The sequence below is a fragment of the Colias croceus genome, chromosome 22, assembly GCF_905220415.1.
Source record: "Colias croceus chromosome 22, ilColCroc2.1".
Lineage (NCBI taxonomy): Eukaryota > Metazoa > Arthropoda > Insecta > Lepidoptera > Pieridae > Colias > Colias croceus.
The window spans coordinates 7,322,109-7,349,563 of record NC_059558.1 but is presented as its reverse complement, the minus strand read 5'-3'; the positions used below and the strand labels follow the sequence as shown (position 1 = coordinate 7,349,563).

At 35.4% G+C, this 27,455-nt stretch overlaps 1 protein-coding gene across 1 annotated transcript in view; it reads left to right on the top strand.

The window, feature by feature from the left end:
• The first annotated feature begins 826 nt into the window (after positions 1-826).
• The window catches only part of LOC123702007 (neuropilin and tolloid-like protein 1), a 52,286-nt gene continuing 25,657 nt past the window's right edge, over positions 827-27,455 (top strand). The window contains exons 1-2 of the mRNA XM_045649643.1: positions 827-1,365; positions 7,647-8,033. Coding sequence (XP_045505599.1) covers positions 1,326-1,365; positions 7,647-8,033 — 427 coding nt within the window. The 5' untranslated portion in view covers positions 827-1,325. The remainder of the gene's footprint in view (positions 1,366-7,646; positions 8,034-27,455) is intronic.

The window sequence follows — 27,455 nt, the reverse complement described above, 5'->3', positions numbered from 1 at the left end:
AAATCCCACGAAAACGGAACTATGCGGGTTTCCTTTAAAAACGCGGGTGAAGCCGCGGGAGGAAAGCTAGTAAATTATAAATAGATTCTAAGCGTCGGTCTTTTGTTGTTTGTTTTACTTTAAATATGAAGTCATTTAGAATCTCGAGAACTAATTTGATGAGTTAGACACAGTAGAATATCATTTTCAAGTCAAAGCTAAAAGAGGGTAAAGGGGAGAAAAAGGGGTAAGTGTAATAATCTCTTTTGAGCAAATATTTCTCTAGCTTTGAAAGCCAGAATAAAACTGCGTATTTAATTTTGCGAAAGTATAATTATCTTAAAATGTTTGAATTATATTTCACAAAGGGGAAAACTATAAAGGCAGTAGTTGTGTACTTTAAAAAAGCATGATATAACTGCAGTTTTCCTAGGGTCGTCGCCCTTTCACAGAGGGGTATAATTGTATGTTCATTGCGCGTTTTCTTTGGGGGTCGTAGTCAGGTACTAGTATAGATGCAATGGAAGTTAGTTATAGTTTTCATGTTTTGTTTTAGGATAGGTTACGTTATTTAGTATTGCGTTGTAACAAAACGAAGATATTGATTCGAAGTTATGATATATTAATAATAATTTTTGAAGAAATTTATTATTGTAATAAATAAATAAGTATCCATTAAAATAATAACGATTAAAAAAGTTCAAGATTAAATAAAAATAGGTATGTATTTTGCGTAACTTTCATAAAATAAAATAAAGCAATAGGTATCTAGTTGTAGAAACTATTTTTTACTGACTAACCTTATTTTGTTTTGTTACAGATGAATGGAAGGCCGTAACAACATTTTTATACATCAAGAATACAGTTTAAAAATAAAACTTATCTACAAGTGCTGCTACAATAAACTATTAATACAATTTGTGAATCGATAAATAATTCAAAATTCATAACAAATTGTTCATAAAGTTAAAGTGAAAAATTGTGCGTGTAAAGTGTAATTCAAAAAAGGGCGCTAAATCTCTACATTTCCTAAGTACCAAGGCGTTTGGTTAAAGTACGCATAAAGTCAAACACAGTGCGTTCAAAGTCAAATAATTGAAAATAGCCAAGAGCGCGTAAAGTGTAATAGAGTACGTATAAAGTGGAATTATCTAAAGTGATAAACAGCGAAGTTGCGAAGTGCGCTAAAAGTGAAACAGTGCGCTTAAAGTGAAACAGTGCGTGTAAAGTGGAATTATTCAAAGTGAAAAGGACAAAATAAGCAGTATTGGTGACACAAGTGGATGTATTGATGGTGTGGTCGGAGGAACGAATGCGGGCACACGGCCCCCCCGGCCGGCAGGTCAATGACATCGCCGGCGTATTATGTGCTGTTTTTAGCACTTGGTAAGTTTATTAATATTTTTATTAATATTCTGAATCAAGATTATGCAAAAAAAAAATTTCTGTAAATAGTCTCAGTAGTCACTTTAAAAACGCATTTACTAAAGGTACATTTACCACCAATTCCACGATACGAAACGCATGTTCCACACCACTTATCATAACTTAATACATTCCAACTCAAAGTTGAAACACTTTAATTTCCTCTCCAATACGATCTGATCCAGACTAGGCCATCTAGTTAGGAACCCAATCGGGCATGCTGTTTGCAGCGAAGCAATTTCCAGACTAGCCTTTGAATTCGCTTTTATTTTTGAATGTCTTGCCGTAAGATATTGGTACTTTGTGGTATTTTCTGACCCTGTTTGATACTTGATGACAATAAAATTTTAGCTGAGTTTGAACGTTAATCGATGTTTTAGTGTTTTCGAGTTAACATTTAGAGTTGAGTAGATTTATGATTATTTTAGAGCAAATTACTAAGTAATACGCACACTAGCAAGCTTCTCTGATTTCTGAAATATTTTCTATTTCAAATTACAGACATAAAATAATAAATATCTTGTTTCATCATTGATACATAAATATCGGTCACTCAATCAACTTTTATATTAATGACCACAGAAAGTAACTTGTTATACTGGTAGGTGTGTTCCTCTCTGTTATAAATTTTTATATGAAAGTAAAAAATAAACAAAAATAACTATGACAAGTGGTTAAGAGTAAACACTTTCACAAATACTTATACTTATAAAAGTTTACACGAAAAATAAAACAAGCTTGAGTGAACTACGTACCCAAGGTACTAAAACTACATTACAAAGTTTCCCAAATATACTCAAAGGATAAAACAAAACACGCTCGTGGGTATGCCGGGACCCTATTAATTCTGCAGGAGGTGGATTTTAATAAAACGCTTTGGCTTCCATCCAAGAAGACAGCTGCAGTATATTAATAAAAATTCAGCCATAATAAAGACTAGCTTAGTGCCGTTGTTTGTCATACAGATGGCTCTAATCTTTGGGTAGAGGTAATTACTTTTTGATTTTCTTTTAGGCTGAAACTACGGATATAAAAGTATCCGTAGTTTAGCATCTATACACATGCTTTTGGTCACAGAATAGTTCTGTTTAGGTTATATTCTGTAAGTTAAAATGACGTGTATGAGAATGTGTCGAATAGGCTATCAGCAAGTCGAATCACGAAATAATCGTAGGTCGTAAATCGCGAAAAATGAAGTGAAACGTGTCAGAAGTGAAACTTCGAAGAAGTGGTACAAAAAATCGTCACCTTAAATTTAACTCTCAACGCGCGTCAATAAGGTTCACTTTAAAGATTTGTTTTGACTTAAAAATAATATTATAATGGTTCATAGCTAGATATTATGACCAATGGGGTTTATTGCCATTATACCATTTAAATTGAAGAATGTTACAGATTGCGTAGAAAATCTGCATCTGGAACAAACGTAGTGTAATTATTCATATTATTCCATGTAGAGTGAAATAATAACTAAAGAACTGTTTATAAACAAACGTAGGTACTTTTAAACATACAATTACAAACAATAATTGATAACAGGAAATATGACGGATTACGCCGTTAGCCGCACGCGAATGCGTCGGTGTACTAAAGGCGTTACAGCAGTAATTTCACAAAATCGTTCAAGTGTTAAGCTGCATAATTTGTCAACGGACAACGATTAATAAATTAAATGTCGCAAAATATAAATATTTATTGAAACTTATTAAGCATTCGGCCGATAATTACAGCTTATTACGAAAACACGAGGTTGGTTATTTAAAATAAATAATATAGTGACAAAACTTTATATATTTAAACCTTATTAGTGTGAAGTATGGTTATGAATGCGTACCTAATAGAATCTTCCATATTTCAATAAATGCAGTTGGAAAATTCGAGTGAATTATTATATTGAATACTAGCTTTCTGCGCGCGGCTTCGTCCGCTTTGTACAAACCTTAACAAAATAATATATATTAGGTACTAAAACGTTCCTCAAGACTCTATCTACTAAAAAACCGCATCAAAATCCGTTGCGGAGACTTAAAGATGTAAGCATACATAGGGACAGAGAAAGCGACTTTGTGTTATAGGTACTATGTAGTGATTTGTTTTTTATCTGATTAGAAGCTAAATCTAGTTTAGATTAAAGTTTGTACCTCATATATAACTTGCATTATCAAATAGATATTACTCAGTATTAAATCTGCTTTAGGTATAAGTGAAACTAGATTGAAATTGGTTATTGAGAAAGTATATCGGATTTGAGCTAGCTATAATACGAATCCATAATAATAAGAAATGACAATAGACTCCACTGAATTGTTAGTCTCTATGTCATACTTATTTCTATGGATTACTAGCGGTCCGCCCCGGCTTCGCCCGTGGTACATATTTCGCAATAAAAAGTAGCCTATGTCCTTTCTCGGGTATCAAAATATCTCCATACCAAATTTCATGCAAATTGGTTCAGTAGTTTAGGCGTGATTGAGTAACAGACAGACAGACAGAGTTACTTTCGCATTTATAATATTAGTATGGATTTTAACAATATCATAATTTTTTGTCTACCTTTTGCATATATCCATAAATCTAGCAAACGCGTATCGTAATTTATAATGACAAAAAATATATTTTAACTAAAATACACTTTTAAAAGTACTAGGTTCATTTTAAATGTACCTAGGTATTACTTAGTCACAGAGGTCTTTTTTTCATCGTCTAATATTAAGTATATTTTCGACTCTATGAAATTAATAGCATGACATAATGAAAAAAGACAACCGATTTTATATGTAAGCTTATGTTTACCTTATATATAATATTAATCGGAAGGAACAGAAAACAATAGATTCGTATCATCAGAATCAACAAATAAGGGCCAAAACGTTTGTTTTCGCAATATAAATAGAAAAATTGTAGAATAATAGAAATTAGGATAATCCGGGGTTGAAATTCGACTCGATTCTATCGAATCTCAACTACGATAGAATACACGTATCTAGATACGTTTGGTATATCTGTATCGTGACGAAAGCAATGATGAATATCATTGTATGATGAGATACATCAACAAACAACTTGAAATTATTCAAATTCAAATTATTTATTTATTATATCTTACTTGAGCGATGTCAAGGGATATCCGTATGGAACGAAGTGTTAAGTTAGAGAGAGACAGACAGAGAACCACGCGCACGCCGCACGACTTACAACTCTAGCAAAAAGTGTCGTGACAACTTTTCGTAAGAATTTTTTCCGTCTAGCCACCTTTCACAAAGCGCGATAAGGAACTTCGTTCCAATTACAGTATTAATTAATGAATAATCTTAAAAACGTAAAGATAAGGATTTACTCTTACTAGACTTTGGTTTATTTTTATTATAATAAACATTTTAACAAAGGTGTGAAGTAGAGTTGCACAGTAAATTAATGAAATAGATGTTATTAGAAACTTATGAAAAGCTATAAGATAACGCTTAGCAATTTTATTCGTTAAAACTACTGCTTCCTTCTGTTGCATCGTCTTTTTGATATCTACTTATTCCATGCATTCCTACATGTTATTATATTAATTTAATTCTAATATTAATTTCGTTTCATTGAAATATACCATATGTTCATTTACTAAACTACTACTATATTTAATACCTATCTATAAAAAAACTCAAGAAATAACTCCTTTTGGCCAAGAAATAGGAAAAACTGTATGAATTCACGTGTAATAGGTATTCGTGGTGCAAGATTTCTGATGCGAGCAAAACCTTTCTTCGCGACGAGGTGAAAAGCCGACTACTGCTAGTGATGTGTGATTTTTATCGATATTATTTTTATAGTGAGCTAGCTGATGTTTGCTCGCAATAACGGATTTAAAAACTATTGTGGGACTATGCTTGCATTGTCTTCTTGGATGTAGTTTTAAACTAAGACGGAAGTGGAATCCTTGTCAATACCGCCTCGTAATAAAAAAAATGAAAATGTTAATCTTAGCTAGTATAAAATATTTGGATTTACAGCCATAGAAAACCTAATTCAGAGAATAGGGACATCTTTTACAGCGCAATTTATTGGGGTATTTTTTAAGGCAAAGTCAAGTTTAAAAAAGGAAAAAGCTAAATCACATATGAGCGATATAGACTATACATATACTACTCTACATCAAAAGTTTAAAGCTAGTCCTAAACATTATGGCGGCAAACGAACATAATCTGTTTAAAAGTCTGTTTTTAAAGTTCAAATTTAGGTTTTAAAGGCCTAATTCAAACGTGACATCAAAGCACATCACTATTGAAAAGGCAAGTGTAACGCGCCCCCTGGGGCGAAGCCCGGGGCCTCACTAATTTATTCAACAGTGTCTCAACTCGTGCTCGCGTTTGTAATTTGTGAGAAAATGTTTTAGTTTTGTCATGCCCTTTTTTAATCGTTCGTGGGTTATGATTTTTCAGGAGGTATTTGTTATTGAAATGTACCTATTAAATATACGCTGAAATTAGGGCGTTTTGGAGATTGAAAATATTAAATATCCCAGTATTTTTCCAAATAATAAAAAAATGTATAAATAAAATATACTTAGTAACACTTGCATTAGATTAATAACCTTGTGTAGCACTTTTTAAACTCTCGGGGCCACCAAAAATCAGTGCCAATTAACTCTTGTTGTTCCTTTATTCGTTTTTCGTCGATTTATTTACTTAATTCAATAAGTTGGTAATTGTTTCACACTAAAACGAAGTACCAAATACATTTCTATGAAATTTGGCAGCAGTCTAACTTCTAGAACTCTCTACCTATGTGAGGTTTCCGCTAATTCTGTATGTGTAAGCTCTTATTTGGAAATTACAAATAGACAGATTCATTCGCTTACCACCTTTACTTGGAGACATAAATCTTATTTCATCAAGTTATTAGGTAACATTTAATTACAACAACATAGATTTGTTATTAGGCACACATTTTAACCCCCAGAACACTATATCCCGATAAAATCCAAGCAAATCCGCGTACTCTTCAATACACCAGAATATATATCCAGTTAATCCAAGCAAATCCGCGGGTAACACTAACAATCTAAATCAGCACAATCGAGAAAACAAATTTCAAACAAATTTCTTTCATGTATCACTCGCATCCGTGGCCATATAATATATCATCTCATTTGCTCACGAGGGTTTTATTGTACGAAAATGTCAAGTAATGTCAGTTTTTTTGGTAACAAATGATGCAGTGACTGGATCTGGCCATTAGAGATCATGGAAAGGGTTATATTATGCTTGTGGTTGTCAATTTATTATGATTATTTGCAATGATTTGTAGGGAAATAATTTGCACATTTTGACTATAATAAAATTATTAATCGCTATTAATGGCCATTAATTGCCAGTACGACATTGTTTAGTATGAAGCTTAATAAATAAAATGATGAAAGGTACAGGAAAATTATCACTTAATAATTAAAATATAAGTTAACTGGTCAACATTCTGGCAAGTATTCAAACTGGTCTTTAACAATTTCAAAAAACTATATAAAGATTAAATCATGTGATTTTTTCCCTACTTCTAAGTACATTGCGTATCCCTGTATTAAAGTAATCAATGACGTTAGTTGTCATGGTAACAACAGGACCGTTGCCATGGTAACGGAATTTATTAATTTGGCAATATCAAAGTCACTGAATGAGCTAATTAAATGAAACAATATTACAGGAATTCGAAAGGCAATTACATTTAAATCCCGATGAAATCAATCTCGGCATTTCTTCAGAAATTCGAGATAGGAAATAATGTGAAAGAAAAATCGGTCAAGTGCGAGTTGGTCTCGCGACACGGGTTCCATACACATAAGCTAAAAAACGACGTGTGGCACTCGGGGACTGCCGCGGTAAAGCTATTGCATGCTATGCCTTCAAGCCACACCTCCGCCCGTCGGAGTGGGGAGCGTGAGGTTTTTTCGTTACGGAATTTCTCGATTCGGTCCCCGCGCTCAAGGCCCGCGATAGAAGCTATGCAATAGCTTAAAAACAATTTATTAAAAAATTGGACTCCCATTCAAGCTATGATCGTGCCTACCGTTGCTTATTTTATTATTCGATTTTGAAGCATACATCACAATAATATTTTCCTCAAACTTGTCTATCTATCACGGTAACAATAGACGGACGGATAGACAGCGAAGTTTCAGTAACAGGATCCCGTTTTACCCTTTGAGTACGGAACCCTAAAATACAAGGTAATTGAAGTAAACATATCTTCTTTTGTTCCAGCATGTTGCTGCATTCAAGGCACTTCCAACACAGCTGATTATGACAGTACTGACAAGAGATTAAACATTACAATGAAGACGCAACATAGGACCAATGTAAATAATATTTTAATTAATTCTAATTATGATGAAATTTATACTGAGAATGTTTTAGAGCACAATTTAAATATACATAAGCGTAATATAGAGGGGTTTGAGAGAGAGAAGAATAGTGGTTTCGATATCTATGTGCCAAGGAAGAGGGTTAAAAGGGAAGATGAACCAGACCCTAGGTGTGAATCGTTTATGTTCAGTAATAAGGACCAGAAGTATATATCGCACCCGTACGGTGGGGACAGCAAGAACAACTATTATTATAGTAATTTGAACTGCGTCACTGTTATAAGTGGTAAGTGTTTCATATTTATTAGTAGGATAATTATTTTCATATTATTATAGGGATGCTGATTTGTTCTATTATTTATTTCCTTGGAAATTTTTGCTATCTAATGAGTAATGAGTAATTACCGTGTACGATTAACAGACACAATAACTCTGTATAGATTAAACAAGCGAAATTTTAATATCATACTTTGTAAGTTGTTTGTAAGGTTTGTCTATTCTGATCTGTGACAAATTATGTCTGTGTATCTGTTATATATTACAAGAACTTTTCACCCAAAAAATTGAAAAAAAAAATAACAAAAATCGAATTATTTCCTTACATGCTAATATTATGACTCCCTTTTTACATCATATTATCATCGTATACTAAGCTAGCTTAGGTAAAAACATGTCGTTACCTATTACATAAAAATATTATTATGCCTTTATGAGCATGATGCATTTATGAGCATGTTTATTTGAGTCTTATTTCTTAAAATAATTAACAAGGTTGCCGCTGCGACTTGAAGCATGTGATTAAAGTCGGTAGCTTAAAGCAATAGGCGGTTCATTTTGAATGTGTAGTATAAGGGTTGCCAAAAATGAAATACTTAACATAAAGGTACAATTCCGAAACGGGCCGCAGACCGCAAACTGCAACAGCAAACTGCATGCGACAACACTTGTTTCTATGAACAATGAACATCTATGAATCGCTGCGCGTTGCGTCTGCAGGCAGCAGTGTCGCCGCGCTTAGAATCAATTTCATAGATGTTCATAGAAACAAGTGGTATCGCTTGCAGTTTGCTGTTGCAGTTTGCGGTCTGCGGCCCGCCTCGGACTTGTACCTTAATTTACATAAATGTAGAGCGCAATAAATTTCTTTTTTTTATTTAATTTCAAGATTTTAAACTAAAGCATTGTGTACTATCAATCGAAGTTAAGAATAGAAATAAGACGCTTAACTTTAAAATAGTTTACCTAAAAGTACTATTAATTAATAACTATCTATATATACGAGAATTATAAGCATTATATTTATATATTATGTAGGTCTTCTTTGAAAATCGAATGAATGTAGAACTTCAAAATAAGTAACTTTTATTTTCATTAATACTACTTCAGGTTGGTGCCAACCCTAATGAATTCAAGATTCATATATACGTAAATTTCATTTCAGGCCGCAGTGTAGAACTAAGATTCGCTATGGGATTGTTAATAGTTTGGTATAATGGAAATGTTTTCTCTATAATACGATATATAATTATAAGTAACTTAGTTTGGATATTATATTCGTATATTGAGGTGATTATTGCTTGGGCGTGTAGAAAACAATATAAGAAATAGTTGTATGTACTTTTTATAGGATTAAAAGAATTATCAAATTATGATTAAAGTTAATATTGCAATACAAAACTGGTTATTCATAGAATGAGTGTAAAACTCTATGCAAATAGATATTCGAGAATACAGAGCGGCTTTTTTTTCATATTTCTGTTATAGCAAATGGGAAGTTTTTAAACAGCGAAAAAGCGTTACGAGAGAATTTGAAAAGCACACTTTTCTATTCCTATGAAAACCTCTTCATTCTAACCTGTCAAACATTTGACGTTTTTAAAAGTGGGAGTCGAGCACTGCTTCGGCACAAAATGGGTCAAGCTCGCACCGGGGAAGTTACCACACCCTCACAGAAAACCGGCGTGAAATGGTGGCATATTAACAGTATGCTACCGTGTTTCGTACGGTGAGTGAGGGGTCCGGAGACCCAAAAACAACCCCCAAATATGAACGCGGTATTATCAGGCAGAATACCCCAGGAGGGTACCGGCACCTACGGTGCAGGAGAATCCCTCCCGCAGCGCCTGCGCTGTGGCAGCCCGTCGTATTCTGGGGCGGGCATAATTCCGCTCGGTCATGTGCCAAGGGGTTCGCAGAGCAAGCGAAGAAAATCACCCCCCTCCACTCTCACGGTGGACTTTTGTAACATCCGGGGGCTGCACACTAATTTAAACGCCGTCCACTACCATCTTGAGACGGCTAAGCCGGCCTTGCTCTTCCTGACTGAGACTCAGATATCAACTCCGGCCGACGTATCTTATCTCACATACCCTGGTTTTAAGCTGGAGCATACTTTTGCACCGCGTGCCGGGCTATGCGCATACGTTAGGGAAGATATCTGTTGTCGACGTCTTGGCACCCTTGAAGGTGAGGATCTGTCCATTATCTGGCTGCATATTGACTGCGGCGACCACCCTCGCGTCTATGCTTGCCTGTACAGATCCCACAGCGGGAATACTGGTACCGACCGTTTATTTGAGCACATCCAAGAGATGATCGACACTTTGCTTGTACAGTTCCCTTCTGCGGAGCTTGTGGTTTTAGGCGATTTCAATGCCCACCACGTTGAATGGCTTGGGTCGCGTACAACTGACCACGCGGGACGAACTGTGCACGATTTCGCTCTAGCCTATGGCCTAACACAGCTGGTCTCATCGCCTACGCGAATACCGGATGTGGAGGGCCATACTCCCTCTCTTCTGGATCTTCTGCTGACCACACATCCCAAGAACTATCAGGTCTCCGTCGTGGCCCCACTGGGGTCATCAGACCATTGCCTGATACGGAGTATGGTGCCACTTACGGGTTCGAAACAGCAGACACCTGCAGCTCGACGCCGTGTGTGGCACTACAAGTCGGCAGACTGGGACGGAATGCGTGGTTTTTTCGCTTCCTACCCATGGGGGCCTGTTTGCTTCTCCTCGGAGGATCCCAACGCTTGTGCTGAGTCTATCACTGACGTGGTACTGCAGGGTATGGAACTATTTGTGCCATACTCTGTTGTGCCCGTCGGTGGCAAATCCAAGCCTTGGTTTGGACGTTCCTGTAACATGGCGTCTCGCCAGAAACAGGAACTTTTTCAAGCCTGGGTTGCAGCAACGGCGTGTCGCGATCCAAGCGTTGGTCTCATCAGGAAGGAGTACAACTTTGCCTCCAGATCCTACAAAAGAGAAATCGCTAGGGCTAAATCTAGTTATATTGGTGCACTTGGCGATAGACTAACGCGACTTCCTTCGGGAACAAGGGCGTTTTGGTCCCTCGCCAAGGCCATCCAAGGTAACTTCTGTCGTTCATCCTTTCCACCTTTGCACAAGGACGAAGACTCTCTGGCCCATTCCGCTAAAGAGAAAGCCGAACTCTTGGGCGCTCTCTTTGCTAGGAACTCGACGCTTGATGACAGGGGAAAGACACCGCCGACCATCCCGCGGTGCAACCATTCAATGGCGGATATACGTTTCACACAACGTGCCGTTCGAAACGCTCTCTTTTCCCTTGACATCCATAAGTCGACAGGGCCGGATGGAGTCTCCCCTATTGTGCTTAGGACATGTGCTCCTGAGTTGGCACCGGTTGTAACGCGTCTTTTTCGGCTCTCTTACGCCAAAGGCGTTGTTCCGAATTCGTGGAAGACTGCTCTTGTCCACCCAATCCCTAAAAAAGGCGATCGCTCAAATCCATCTAACTACAGACCGATCGCCATCACTTCTTTACTCTCCAAAATAATGGAATCCATTATTAACAGCCAGCTCATGAGGTATCTGGAGGAGAACCAGTTGTTAAGCGACCGGCAATACGGTTTCCGTAGTGGTCGCTCGACTGGTGATCTTTTGGTGTACCTCACTCACAGATGGGCGGAGGCGGTTGAGAGTAAAGGGGAGGCATTGGCTGTAAGTTTGGATGTAGCGAAAGCCTTCGATCGGGTCTGGCACAAGGCACTTCTAGCGAAATTACCATCTTTCGGACTTCCTGCGAGGTTATGCGATTGGGTTGCCAGCTTCCTGGAAGAGAGGAGCATTAAGGTCGTAATCGACGGTTCTTGCTCTAAGCCTCTTCATGTGAACGCTGGTGTCCCACAAGGCTGCGTGCTATCTCCTACACTGTTTCTTCTGCATATCAATGATTTGTTACAAATCAGTAACATTCATTGCTATGCAGACGACAGTACGGGGGATGCTCTTTATCCCGGCCGTGCAAACACCTCAAAGGAAAGCCTCAATGAGAGTCGAAACAAATTTGTGTCTGAAGTCGAGTCTTCTCTCCAAGAAGTCTCGGATTGGGGCGAACTTAATCTTGTCGAGTTCAATCCCCTAAAGACACAGGTTTGCGCGTTCACCGCTAAAAAGACCCCATTTGTCGTAGAACCTCGGTTTAAGAGTACTCCCCTTAGTATATCGCCGAAAATCGGAATCCTCGGAGTTGAAATCTCGAGTGACGTTCAATTCCGCAGTCATTTGGAAGCGAAGGCTAAATTAGCCTCGAAAAAACTTGGTGTGCTCAGTAGATCGAGACAGTACTTCAAGCCGGCCCACCGACTTCAGCTGTACAAGGCTCAGGTGCGACCGCATATGGAGTACTGTTCTCATCTCTGGGCCGGAGCCCCACAGTATCAACTCCTTCCTCTTGACCGCATCCAACGTCGAGCAGCTCGAATTGTCGATGACCGTAGGCTTTCCGATAGGCTCGATCCACTGTCAGTGCGGAGAGACGTTGCGTCTCTCTGTATACTGTACAGAATCTACTATGGGGAGTGCTCTGAGGAATTGTTCCACCTTTTACCAGCCGCACAGTTCCACCACCGGACCTCACGCCGTAAAAACCAGTTCCATCCGCACCATCTGGATGGTTGGCGCTCCACCACTGTCCGTTTCACCCGCAACTTCCTTCCGCGTACGGTGAAACTGTGGAACGATCTGCCACCTGCGGTGTTCCCGAACAACTACGACATTGGGGCCTTCAAGAAAAGAGCGTATTTGTCCATTAAAGGCCGGCAAAGCACCTGTAACACTCCTTGTGTTACAAGTGTTTATGGGCGGTGGTGACCACTTAACATCAGGTGGCCCACCTGCTCCTTTGCTTGCTCTGACATTAAAAAAAAAAAAAAAAAAAAAAAAAAAACGTGAAACGAAGCAAAACAATGGTACGTTTAACTTTGTATGACAGCTGATAAAAATTTGAAAAACTGACATAAAAAGCCTACCTGTGCTGAGCCAGAGCGAACAGCCAGTTCATATAAAAATACTAGTGGTCCGCCCCGGCTTCGCCCGTGGTACCTACGTGTTTAAACTATCCTATCTCTCAAGTTGGATCGAACTGCACATGGTGTGCGAATTTTATTATAATCGGTTAAGTGATTTAGGAGTCCATTGAGGACAAACATTGTGACACGAGATTTATATATATTAAGATAACATACAAAATATAAAAATATTAAAATAATTATCTTCGTAATCTTTGCATTTAAATTGTTTGTTTAAACGCGCTAATCTCGAGAACTGCTGGTCCGATTTGAAAAATTATTTCGGTGTTTTTTTTTTTTTAAGATGTCTCTCAATGTTTGCCAAAAGGGCTTCTACATTTTAACGCGGACGCGGGGGTGAACTGAAGGTTCACCCTGGTAGCGACATGCGCAAGGGCGTCCCCCCTTGATGGGGATCTCGAACCTCGGCTTGGGCTGTCGCTTGAGTGGAGGAGGCCAGAAGGGCCCTAGTCGGACGGAATTATTTCGGTGTTAGATAGGCTATAGGCTATATATCATCTCGCTAAGACCAACAGGAGCAGAGCACTGCGGGTAAAACCGCCGAGCACAGCTAGCAACGAAATAAAATCTGCAAAATGATTGCTGACTAAATTTCCAGTCGAACCCGTGACGCTATATTCAAAACACTACTGTACCTATCGGTTCATCTCTAATAAATAAAACTAATTAATTATTGTTTCTCAACTAAAAGGAACAGTTCCAACATTTAATGAGACTGTCCTTAAAAAGAAGGCGACAAAAGTGTTTTTAATTAAAAGTATTAGCTAAAAAAGATAAACTCTATCTTGTTTTCAAACTATTCCTTGCAATTAATTAGACCGATCTCGGAGTTATATCTTATGTTGTCTGTCTATACATTTGTAAGTCTGTGGAACTTTTGTTTATACTAGCCACTTGCTATGGCTTTGCACGGGAGAGAGTCTAAATATTAATTTGTAAATCACTTTTTCGTTTTAAAACAAATAAACGTAGCAAATAAAATATCGAATCGTTTTTTCAAGATTCAATCAAAGAAGAAGATGAAATAAACTTAAATATAAATAAATTCTAGTCAAGAATAATTTGGTTACTAACCTACCACTATTAAGAATATGTTTACTACTACACTATTAGGAATATAATATTATAATCATAGAGGCAATTAGGATAATTTTGACGTATGGTACAATATTGCAAACAAACAAATTTTAATGGTACAGATAATACCACAGATTAAACGAATAATTTCGTTAATCCCCACTCTAATAATCGATACATTATTAACTAGCTGTTCCCCGCGGTTTCTCCCACATTGCTCCGCTCCTGTTGGTTAATACCAACAGGAGCGAGTCAATCTAATGCGTGATGACTGATGATATAATTAGCCTATAGCCTTCCTCGATAAATGGGCTATCTAACACTGAAAGAATTTTTCAAATCGGACCAGCAGTTCCCGAGATTAGCGCGTTCAAACAAACAAACAATCAATCAAACAAACTCTTCAGCTTTATCATATTAGTATAGATAATAACGCTATTATTTTGAACGAGCTTTCCAAGAACACTTCAAGTTTTGTTTTTGATATAAAAAGAAGTATAGCCTTCTGTAAAGTGCAGACCGATGTGTATAAAAAATTATAGACATCGTTATAAGGTCTATAAAAATATTCAGAGTCGTCTTGTAGTTTAAAAGTAAAACATATAATAAACGGACAGACCTATATTTTCCAATTTCTAAGAATAGTACTTATGTACTTACATGCGATCAATGTGTAAAGCTGTCAGATTTTATAATCTGTGAAAAGTCCTGATTTTTTCTTCTATCCTTCAAAAAGTCACAAAAAATAAAGTTAAACATTGATGAAAGACATTCAAATTCATCTTACAAATTACCTAATGTTTGGCGCCAATAAATTTACCATCATAAAATAATAAAGCGAACAAAATCGCGACATTATTGATATTCTTCGCAATAAATCACAGCACAACTTGAAAAGGACTAAGGAAACGTCTCAGGAAGTTTCGTGCATCTATCATTATTGTATTATTTATGAAACATCCAAAACCGATACATCATTTTCGACTGCGTCTCGGCGGAATTAAACTTGTGGAAATCGATTGGCTCTGTTTAAAGTTACTCTGTGTAACAATTAGGGCTGTTACTTTTGTTTTTAATGTTACAATGGAAGTTCTTATTTATAATTTCTTTTTGCGTAATAGAAATCCGATAAGTATTTATTAATTATTTGGGTTTAATGTGTTGGGGAAACAAAGAACAGATTGATCAGGATTAAACTTTATTAAACATGCAAAGGGTTGAATTTGCGAATATTGTAATCTATTTTTCACAGTGTTGATTAATTTAGTAACGTTAAAATTAACGGTATTCGTTGCTCTACATATCTTAAAAGTATTTTTCCGCTCTTCTAGTATTATACACTGCAATTAATAGTGAAAAATAGTGAATGTTCTTTTATCTCTAACCAGCTTACCATCCGCGACTTCGCCCGGTTTGTCTTAAACCTTATAAATTATATACCAAAACCTTCCTCTTGAATCACTCTATCTATTAAAAAAACCTCATAAAAACCGATGCGTAGTTTTAAAGATTTAAGCATACAAAGGGACATAAGTGACAGAGAAAGCGACTTTGTTTTATACTATGTAGTGAAGTATATAGTAAAGTTGAAGTATAAACTATAAAGCAACTAGTGATCCGCCCCGGCTTCGCCCGTGGTACCTACATGTTTAAACTATCCTATCTCTCAAGTTAGATCGAACTGCACATAGTGTGCGAATTTTATTATAATCGGTTAAGTGGTTTAGGAGTCCATTGAGGACAAACATTGTGACACGAGATTTATATATATTAAGAAGATAAAAACTGAAACTATTCAAATAAATGATTAAACTATTATTCGCGGAAATTCTCGCATATTCTAGATGAATTCATTAATGGGAATCGACGAAGTTTGATAGGAATATGGCGGTTCATATCTACACTTGGATGATAGTTATTACGTAGTGCACATAATAATATTATGATATTACTTGTGGATATTACTATATTAATAACAATACTTCTAACATACTATACTTAATAAAACACAAAATTTTGTGAGAATTTTTGTATGGATTTTTGTTATCCTGTCACTAAGCAGAGGAGCCGTTTCAAAACGGCTGCAGATTGGAAATCTATATATATATTATATACTAGCTGTTGCCCGCGACTTCGTCCGCGATTAGGTCGTTTTTCGTCATTCGTCGTTTAAAAAAAATACGTGACACTTTATTTTAAAATTTTCTTAATTATTGTCTCTTATAAAATTTAACTACATTAAAATTGAACACTCTGATAAGAAAATCTTAAAATCTGAAGAAAACATGAATGTGGTTTAAATTCTACATTACTTAGTATCAAATAATAATCTAAATTAAATGTAGATTAACAGTTTGAGCACACCATTATAGAATATGTACCTAAGTATTAAATTACGTTAGTTTACATAGTAACTTTACTAAAAACACGATGACTATCTTTCGCGCTCGATACCACAAACTAAGCATGTTTGTGGTACGTGGCCCGCGTCACTTGACCCCCCGCGAGTTCCCCTCCGTTGCTATGCGAAAATACATTCGTCGCCCTACTGTAGGAAAAATTGTAATACTGTGGCCTGGGCGTTATAACACGTCCAGGGTGTTCCTGAGTGCCGATATCACCATCTTGAGGAAAAGCTTCTAATGTCGATTTAAAACTGCATACATACGAATTAACCTGTTCTAAAATTGTGAAATGAGTTCAGTTTTAAATTTGAGAAATATTGATTTCTTGTATTCCACTATTCGTTGTAGTCGAATACAAAATATATTTAAACAAACTTAGCTTGGCCTTCAGGCAAAAGGGATCCTATCAAATGGTAAACTTGACCTTGTATCTTAAAAGTAAGCATGAACGGATCTTCTGATAATTATTGAGCACCAAAGGATCATTTGAAACGCACTACTATAAGAGCGAATATTGTCTAATAACAGTTTACATTGCACCACAGAATACATAATAGTAGCTAAACGCTAATTGCACAGTATGTTCCTCTAAAAGTAGTGATTTTGTGAAAGGTTCCGGTGTATCTTCAAACGAAAGCCGACTCGCCTTACTACACTTTAAAGCATTACAAAATGAACATACTACGTTAATATCGCCTATACAGAAAATGATCTGTAATCAATTGTGAGGTTATAAGCAAACCCACTTTTATATTTGTCAGACCACACCACCGAATTCGTAGATTGTTTACCTCAAGACATTAAGACTATGACGAAATCTGTCTGCAGTAAGACGGGCCTCTCGCTATTCGTACGTTTCCAGAGACCGAATAGTTTCAATTCTTAATCTTTCATTAAACAAACTTATTAATCGTTCTTGTCTTATATAATTGTAATATTCGCGTCCCTACTCTAGTCATTGCTTATGCTTATGTTCATCTTATTATGATGCACCCTATCATTTGTCAAACGGTCTTCATATTGAGTAAAGTTTCAGATTCTCGAGATAAAATGTCGTGATCAGTAGTGAGACAAAATTCCCTCTCAGTGAGGGTTTCGGTCTCACGGGATAGCACAATATGCCGTTTGCGATCAGCTGTGTGACGTCATACCCTCTCAGTGAAGGTTCGGTCTCACGGGATAGTAGGGGAGACCGAGTTTGGTTGTCTCACGGGTTGGATGTCACAGCGGTCTTAATACAAAACTGAACTAACGAATAAGTCTGTTGACCAGCGTGGCTAGAGCGATACAGTGACAACGCTGTCCCCACTTCGCGTCAGACCGCCCCGATCTGCCGTGAGGGCCTCACACGTGTTTATTGTTTTCGTACAGATTTTTTATGATATGAGGACCGAATATGCTCCTCATAACATCACTTTTTGTGAACGAAACGACAGCGCGGTTTAATTCAATGGCAACACCATCAGAAAAAAGGATTATTTTTAATTGTGAAAAAATGTATTATGATTTACACTACATATTAACACTCTTTTAACATTTAACATAAAACATAAGTCTGTGAGTGTGTAAAAATAAATCCAGCTAATTACATATTAAACTTATGTTTATAATTTGGTATACGACATGAAAATATATTAATTGTCAAGCAATAATAATACAGATAAATACTGAACATAAGTATAATAGATATTAAGTAGTATTATTTAAAATATACTTTGACTACTTTGACTGTTAGTTAAAGTTTATTTTTACTAACAACATGTAAATGAAGAAGAAATAATAATTACCAACGAACTAACCTTTTCTATAAAACTTAACACGGCACATTTTTCAAATTATCTTGCTCAACTCTACTAAAAAATTTGAGGGTTTTGTTGGAACTTTCATATGTAAAAACTATGATATATCTAAACTACGATACAACTTGCATGCGGAAATGCTCATTACAATTGTGAATCTAAAGAATAACTAACAACATACTGTTCAATTTTATTGAGCTGATGAATATCTTTTGCCTGGAAGAAATCACCGTCGCCTAACAAATATAATGTGTTTTCTTATAAAACCGTTACATAATTTATTTTATCTAATTAAATAATGAAAATGATATATTTATAAAATATAAAACATATTATGTAAAATGATTAAAAATAAATAAATGAAGCAACTACGATTCAAAGAAAACATCTTTTTCAGTGTGAAAATGCTCTAAGCAATCCTGGATGATGAACTGTATATCATGTACCTACTCTGATCCCAGTACGGTCGGTACGTCGATAGCCATAACGATAAATATTATAATCAGATAACCGCAAAGTCAAAATAAAAACATTACTTGTAAAGTTGTGAGTGCAAAATTTACGTTTCATTTGGCAATAAAAATTTTTTCGGTACTAAAACGTAGTAGTTTGATATGTGGTTGGCTGCCCCTCCTCTCCTTCCTGAAAAATATCCTCTAAAATTTCCCGAGATACTTCCAATGATTGAACCATTGGACGTTGGACATTAACTTCAGTCAAAAATTGACGAAGCGGATGATTACTAATTTCCACTTAATCCTCGCTGCTACTGTCTTTATCATCAAATCATCAATTTTCAAGTGGTGTAGTAAAAATATCAGCAGAAATCGTCTTCCAAAGGCGATATAATTTTATTAGCATTGAATCTGTAAATAAAAAAATCAAAAGTTAACTGTAAATCTATAAAAAAAGCTACTTACAAATAAAATTTTATCAAAAACTTCTGTTCCCAATGCACCTCAAAATAATAAAAGAATCATTCATTTCATTTCATTTCATTTCAATAAATACCTGTAAGTAACAACTTACCTTTTGTGGGAACGCATGATGGTGAAAATTCACAAAACACGAAGATTGCATTTGATATTTTTGGTTTTATGGCATTCAATTGCTTTATAAATACCTATCACTACATAGTATGAAAAAAGTCGCTTTCTGTGTCCCTTTGTATGCTTAAATCTTTAAAACTTCGCAACAGATTTTGATGCGGTTTTTTTAATAGATAGACTGATTCAAGAGGAAGGTTTTAGTACATAATTTATTAGGTTTTAGACAAAGCGGACGAAGCCGCGGGCGGTAAGCTAGTAAATTTATAAAACACGAAGATTTTTAAAATTGTAACTAATGAACACAACAATATATTAGTATACTCTTTGGAACACAATCATTAGATTAACTGTAGATAATGGTGTCTATTTTTACTTAAAATAATAAACATCTACCCTCACTTTAAAAAAATGTAGTTTATTATTTACACGAAATATATCTTATAGGGAACGGAAGATATGGGTTAAAGAGTTAAATAAATAAATAACATAATTATATTTAAATTATTAATTTTTAACATTGTGTTCAGTAGTGTTAACATGTAAATTGATTTGATTTTTACGAAATCTCATAGATGGCGCTGTTACAAAATTAACATTATACAACTTACATTCTTTAAGCTATGTTTCTCTTCCCAAGTTACTTAAATGGCATAATTTTTATAGTGTCAATATAGATATTGTCAAACAACATTTATATATGCGTCATTTGATTATTAATTTCCAATAGTTAACGTGTAAATTGATTTGATTTTTATAACATTTAATAGATGGCGCTGTTTCTAATTTGTCTTTATACTACTAAATTCATTAAACTGTTTCTCTGCCCAAATTACGTAAATGACATAGTTTTTATTTTGTAAAGCTAGATAATAGCATGGCTTACTCGAAACCAACATTTAAACATGAGTCTTTAGATTGTACGCTGTCGTAATACACGGAATACGTAAGAAAAATAAAGGTTCACAGCTCCTCCCCCGTAGGTGATAGCTTGATAATATGTAGCCTATAGCCTCACCCGACCTGTTAGTAATATTCATGCAAAATTTGAAGTCAATCTATGCAGTACTTTTCGAGATTAGCTCAGACAAACATACAGACAAACAGACAAACAGACAAACAGACAAACAGACAAAAATTCTAAAAACTATGTTTTTGGCTTCTATATCGATTATAGATCACGGCCCAGGTATTCTTTAAAAAAAATATTCAATGTACAGTTTTGACTTTCCTACGATTTTATTATATGTATAGATATATATATATATATAGATATCTCCATGGGCACTATGTTGATCAAACGTGCCATATAGTTAGTAATTATTTGATCCGTTTTCACTTGTTGATCCGGTTGGTATTTGTGGATCCATTGCCACACCACCGTCCGTATGTGGATCCGAACGGAGCCACAAGTGTAACCATCAGTAATAATAATAATTACGTGCTTTTTATACAAATCCACCTTTTTTGCGTTTAAGCTCTTGTTGTTCCGATTCAAATGAGCCAATCAGAGCCCACCGAGCTCAGCCATTGGTCGCTTGCGGCCTTAGCCATTTGAAGGTTTAAAGACATTTATTCCCGTTATAGAAATTAGAAACCTATGTTGCCGTTCGCCTTACATAATTTGTTCGGCTCTTCGGGAGGGCAAGATAGCTAGCTCGTTTATTAGGATAGTGGCGATTTGATGTTGAGATTATAGTATTTGTATTTATGTTTTTATGTAGCGCTTTGCGGATGAACATACACGTATTATAAAAGTATAATTGTTTTAAATTCATTATTTTAGTGTCGTCGTAGATTTTATTTGTAGAAGTTAAAAAAGGATAGTTTAAGATGATTTAATGATTTTATTTTGTAAAATTTGGAGTGGCGCTAATTTATTTTTGTAAGCACTCCCCCAGACTTCTATTAAATACATTAGGTGCGGCTTTGCTAACGTGTTGTAGATGGTGTGGCGTAATTTATGGGGTATGCAAGAAGTAATATTACGCAGAGATCTAAGAAGTGCTGATAAGTAATTTATTTTTTAGATGGTCGATGTGATAATTCCATTTCAGAGAGCTGTCGATTCGCAAATCTAGGTTATTTCTCGTGGGTTTTATGTTTTAATACAACACCGTTAATTTTAAATGGAGCGTATGGCGGAAAAATTTTGTTATGAGCTTTGAATTTAGATATATTTATTTTTAGGAGATTGCATTGAAACCATTTATTTAATTCATTTTGTGCTTGCGCTATCATGTCATGTATAGAGGGAACAAAATAAAACAGACAAGTGTCATCCACATAAAGTGTTAGGTGACCATTTAGCTTTAAATCTTGTAAATTATTAATATAAATTAAAAAAAGCAATGGGCCTAGAATCGAACCATGTATGCCACATGTAATTGGTAAGGGAATGCTATCGTGGTTATCTATTTTAACTATTTGTGAAATATTTATCGATTTTTTAAATATGATTTCAGCATATCTAGTGCTTTACCATTAATGTTAATGGATGTTAATTTCTTTATTAAAAGTTCGTGAGAAACGGTATCGAAGGCCTTTTGTAGGTCAATAAACACTCCCAAAACTATATTTTTTGTGTCAATGTTCTGTTTCATTTAAATAGTTAGGTCCATAGTCGCTGACAGAGTGTTACTTTTTGGCTGAAATCAGTATTGACGCACTGAAATAAAATTAAATGAGTCTAAATATTTTTCTAATCTCGTGTGTAAAATCTTCTCCAATATTTTTGACAATACTGGCAAAACCGAAATTGGCCTATAGTCACCAGGTTCAAATTTTGAGCCACTCTTATAGATAGGAGTTACCTTCGCTATTTTTAACGAGTCCGGAAAACGTCTTTGAATTATGGCTTGGTTAAAACAGTCGCTTAAGGTATGATTTAATTTTTCTTTGATGCATTTAATTGCTTTTGTAGTAATACCATCAAGACCTGTACTACAGTTTGAAGTAAGTTTTTAAGCTTATTTATAATTATATATTTTTACTGGCTTCGGTAGGTCTGAACTTATTAGTGAGGTAATTTTTAAAATTTCGTAGTTGTCTTTAGATTTCCTCTCCTCTGAGTTATAAAATGTAAATTCTGGGAAACCAGCAAAAATTACATTTTTTTCGCGGCTCTTTCTGTCCCGTAGTTCCTTGATTAAGTTTTTATTTATATGAAGTTGATTTTTAGACGCAAAACCCGATGAGTTGGCTCATGACTGACTGATTTATTGATTGAAGATTTAATTTCAGTAATTTTATTTTACTCTCACCCTGGTTTATCTGGGATTCTAATTGAGAAATAGTACTCTTCAATAATATGTTTTGTTCAGTAATTATCATACATGCTCATGACTTAATTTCATTGATTTGATTCGTATTTTGGCGAATTAAATTCAAAGATTGTTCGTTGGACGATTTAACCCTTAATTACTCGCGTGGGGTATATCTGACCCCACGGCCTATTTGAAGCGTCGTATCTCCGCCATTTTTAAAGCTACCTGCGTGCCGTTCTTAGTAGCTGCCTAAATACCTTCCCCGCCGCGAATCAGTCGCGAGCGCCGCTCCATGTCGTGTGATTGTGTCAGGAGATCGCGTCTGGGGTATATATTGCCCCACGCGAGTATTCGTGCAACTTTTTTTGGACGAGTGAGTATGTGTATTTTTATTTTATAATGTGCAGTACATATACTAAATAGTTCGTTTTTTACTTATCTTTGTTTTTTGTTTATTTGTTTTAGGTTAGAATGCCTAAAATGGCAATTAAGCGTCTTTCTGACTACCAGATTGTTAAGCGTTTGGAAGACGACGTAGAAAGCATCATAGATAGTCCCGATGAAGATGAGATAGACGAGGACGTGATCCAGAGTGACCACAACTCAACCAAATGTGTGTTAGCTATAACGTCGGCAAAATACGTACAAAATATGGCCTATGGTTATATTTACCACACTGCCTAGGGCCATACAAAAACGGCAAAAAAATGCTCAAGTTCAGGATCCTAGCCCCACTTCCAGAGGTGGTCCATCGACAACTTATAAAAGGTGCCATATCTATCCACGGTCAAAGGATAAAAAAAATAAGATTTATGTGTGCCAAATGTCACCAGCAAGTTTGTCACGACCATTCCACTATGATATGTGATAAATGTATTGATTAAAAACTTCCTAAATTTAAAGTTTCATCTTTAAAAGTTTATTACATTTATATTGATTAAAGATAGTTAATAATTTAGAACAATGTTGTCTCTTTCTAATTTTTATAATAAAAATAAAAGTATGTCATTAAAAATATGTTTTATTGTACCTTTAAAATTGGGGTTAAATATACCCCACGCGAGCGTAAGTGTAACTATATGGACGCGAGTAATTAAGGGTTAATTTCGGTAATTTGTGTTTTTACCTCAGAAATGTTTTCATGAATTTTGTTTACTATTTGTTCATTTGAGCATACATATTTTTCAAGTAATGTACTAATACGGCTCAACTCCGACCGAATATCCTTCATATCATCACTAAATCTGCAATCTTGTTCTAGCGGTTGTTTCCGTTTTCTGTAAGTAATTTGAGTATCAGTTGGCGTAGAACTCGTAGAAAACGAACTTAGCTTCGATAGATCGGGATGCGATCCACCGGTAGTACCCACTGCACCACTGCTGGTTAAATGTGTTGGCGATCTGCGTACACTCATATATTTACTCCGCAATGGATAATTTGTGCAGGAATATGAGTCGTCATTTGTTTGACCTAAATCTAACATTTTAATTATTTTATCAGATTGATATCAGAATCAGGGCAAAGGCGAACGCTACATGTCAATAAATATTATGATAATTATCTTGATATTTACTGATGATTCAAGAGGTAGGTTGTTATTTGTAGGATGCATACTACTTGAGAATTATCACCGTCACTATATGACGAAAGGTTCGTAAATATCTATCTTTTTAGGGTTCCGTATTTTTAGTTTCACAACATTTTCTATAAGTTTCAATTGAATTACGGTCAACTTCTTCAACTTGCATAAAACTCAGGAGATTTTTTGCTAGCCCTAATTTCATATCCCCATGTCAATATCATGCAAGTGCATATAAATGGAACAGATCAACATACGACTTATGATTTGGTATATAAAACGGAGTCAAGAAGTGTTTGAGCATTTCAAAATTTGAACCGTTACTGAGTCGAGTTCGTCTAGTCTAGGCGGATTTAGCAATGTATGGAACATTATACCTAACTATAATATGTTTGTGTACGGAGCCAACAAATACTGTAGTGATTACGAAAAATTAATCTACGTTACTTAATATACAGTTTCGTTTTGTCGGATCAAATAAAGCTTTAATTTTGATAATATATATGGATCTGATCAACATACGACTTTGGATTTGGTACGCCACTCCGGGCAGATCTTGCCCGGAGTGGCAACGGCGCAAATTTTTGGGCGACGTTGCCAAACATATTCATGGAGAAATTGATATACTCAACAATTTTATTGCTAAGATCTTGAACTGAATCGACTCCGTAACGGCCGAAATTCAGAAACCCATAAACACTTGTTGGCTCCGTTTTATATACCAAATCCAAAGTCGTATGTTGATCATTATCATTTATATTATCAAAATTACAGCTTTATTTGATCCGACAAAACGAAACTGTATATTAAGTAACGTAGATTAATGTTTCGTAAACACTACAGTATTTGTTGGCTCCGTACACAAACATAATATTATAGTTAGGTAATGTTCCATACATTGCTAAATCCGCCTAGACTAGACGAACTCGTCTCAGTAACGGTTCAAATTTTGAAATTCTCAAACACTTCTTGACTCCGTTTTATATACCAAATCATAAGTCGTATGCTGATCTGTTCCATTTATATGCACTTGCATGACATTGACATGGGGATATGAAATTAGGGCTAACAAAAAATCTCCAGAGTTTTATGGAAGTTGAAGAAGTCGACCGTCATTCAATTGAAACTCATAGAAAACGTTGTAAAACTAAAAATACGGAACCCTAAAAAGATAGATATTTGGACGAACCTTTCGTCAAACAGTGACGGTGATAATTCTCAAGTAGTATGCAACCTACAAATAACAACCTACCACTTGAATCAGGGCAATTCTTTCGCGAATGCTACACGTGATCCGTCAATATTTACTATCGGATCACGATATTTATTGACGTGTAGGGTAGTGTATTGACGGATCAAAATAAATCGCTGGATTTCTGGAAATCCTTGTGATCTGATCCCAGGACCTAGATCGCTATATTTATCTTGCCGTCAGTATTGATGGTGTAGGGTGTGCTGTGATCTCTCCCAAGATACATCAGTAAATATCAAGATAATTATCATAATATTTGTTGACGTGTAGCGTTCGCCTTTGCCCTGATTCTGACATCAATCTGATAAAATAATTATAGTAGAGCCATTTCAATAGGCAACATTTGACAGTTCAACAAAATTCAACAACGTAACCTAGTAACGACGACATAGAATAACATGATATTTCGTTTGGTTAGAACTGCACATTTGCTTAACTTTTTTCAATAACGATTACATATTTATAATAATAATGACCGATACAAGTAATTTTAAGATTTCATTTTACTGATAAACCATCCTAAACATAATAAACAATTTCTGAATTGAAAAACTGACGTCGCTACAATTGTGTGTCAATAAACCTTTTTTCTTTTTAAATGCTAGAGGCGTTACTCTAAAAATCGAAATCTGACATCTAGAATCGAATGCATTGATTACTTGTGAATAAAAATCATCATAAATTAATAAATTCGATTGACAAATGTTTCAAATCCGTATCGATTAATACATTTTAATCGATGTTTTTAAGCAGGTTACCTCTCTTCGAAGATAAAATTGATAGACGTCAAATGTTGCCTATTAAATTGGCTCGACTATAAAATGTTAGATTTAGGTCAAAAAAATGACGACTCATATTCCTGCACAAATTATTCATTGCGGAGTAAATATGAGTGTACGCAGATCGCCAACATGCAGTGGGTACTGCCGGTGGATTGCATCCCGATCTATCGAAGCTAAGTTCGTTTTCTACGAGTTCTACGCCAACTGATACTCAAATTACTTACAAAAAACGGAAACAACCGCTAGAACAAGATTGCAGATTTAGTGATGATATGAAGGATATTCGGTCGGAGTTGAGCCGTATTTATTACTTGAAAAATATGTATGCTCAAATAAACAAATAGTAAACAAAATTCATGAAAACATTTCTGAGGTAAAAATACAAATTACCGAAATTAAATCGTCGAACGAACAATCTTTGAATTTAATTCGCCAAAATACGAATCAAATCAATTAAATTAAGGCATAAGCATGTATGATAATTACTGAACAAAACATATTGAAGAGTACTATTTCTCAATTAGAATCCCAGATAAACCAGGGCGAGAGTAAAATAAAATCACTGGAATTAAATCTTCAATCAATAAATCAGTCAGCCAATCCATCGGGTTTTACGTCTAAAAATCAACTTCATATAAATTAAAACTTAATCAAGGAACTACGCGACAGAAAGAGCCGCGAAAAAAATGTAATTTTTACTGGTTTCCCAGAATCGAACTCTTATAACTCAGAGGAGAGGAAATCTAAAGATAACTACGAAATTTTAAAAATTACCTCAGTAATAAGTTCAGACCTACCGAAGCCAGTAAAAATATATAATTATAAATAACCTTAATTCAAACTGTAGTACAGGTCTTGATGGTATTACTACAAAAGCAATTAAATGCATCAAAGAAAAATTAAATCATACCTTAAGCGACTGTTTTAACCAAGCCATAAGTCAAAGACGTTTTCCGGACTCGTTAAAAATAGCGAAGGTAACTCCTATCCATAACAGTGAGTATTCGGTTTTGCCAGTATTGTGAAAATATTGGAAAAGATTTTACACACGAGATTACAAAAATATTTAGACTCATTTAATTTTATTTCAGTGCGTCAATACGGATTTAAGCCAAAAAGTAACACTCTGTCAGCGACTATGGACCT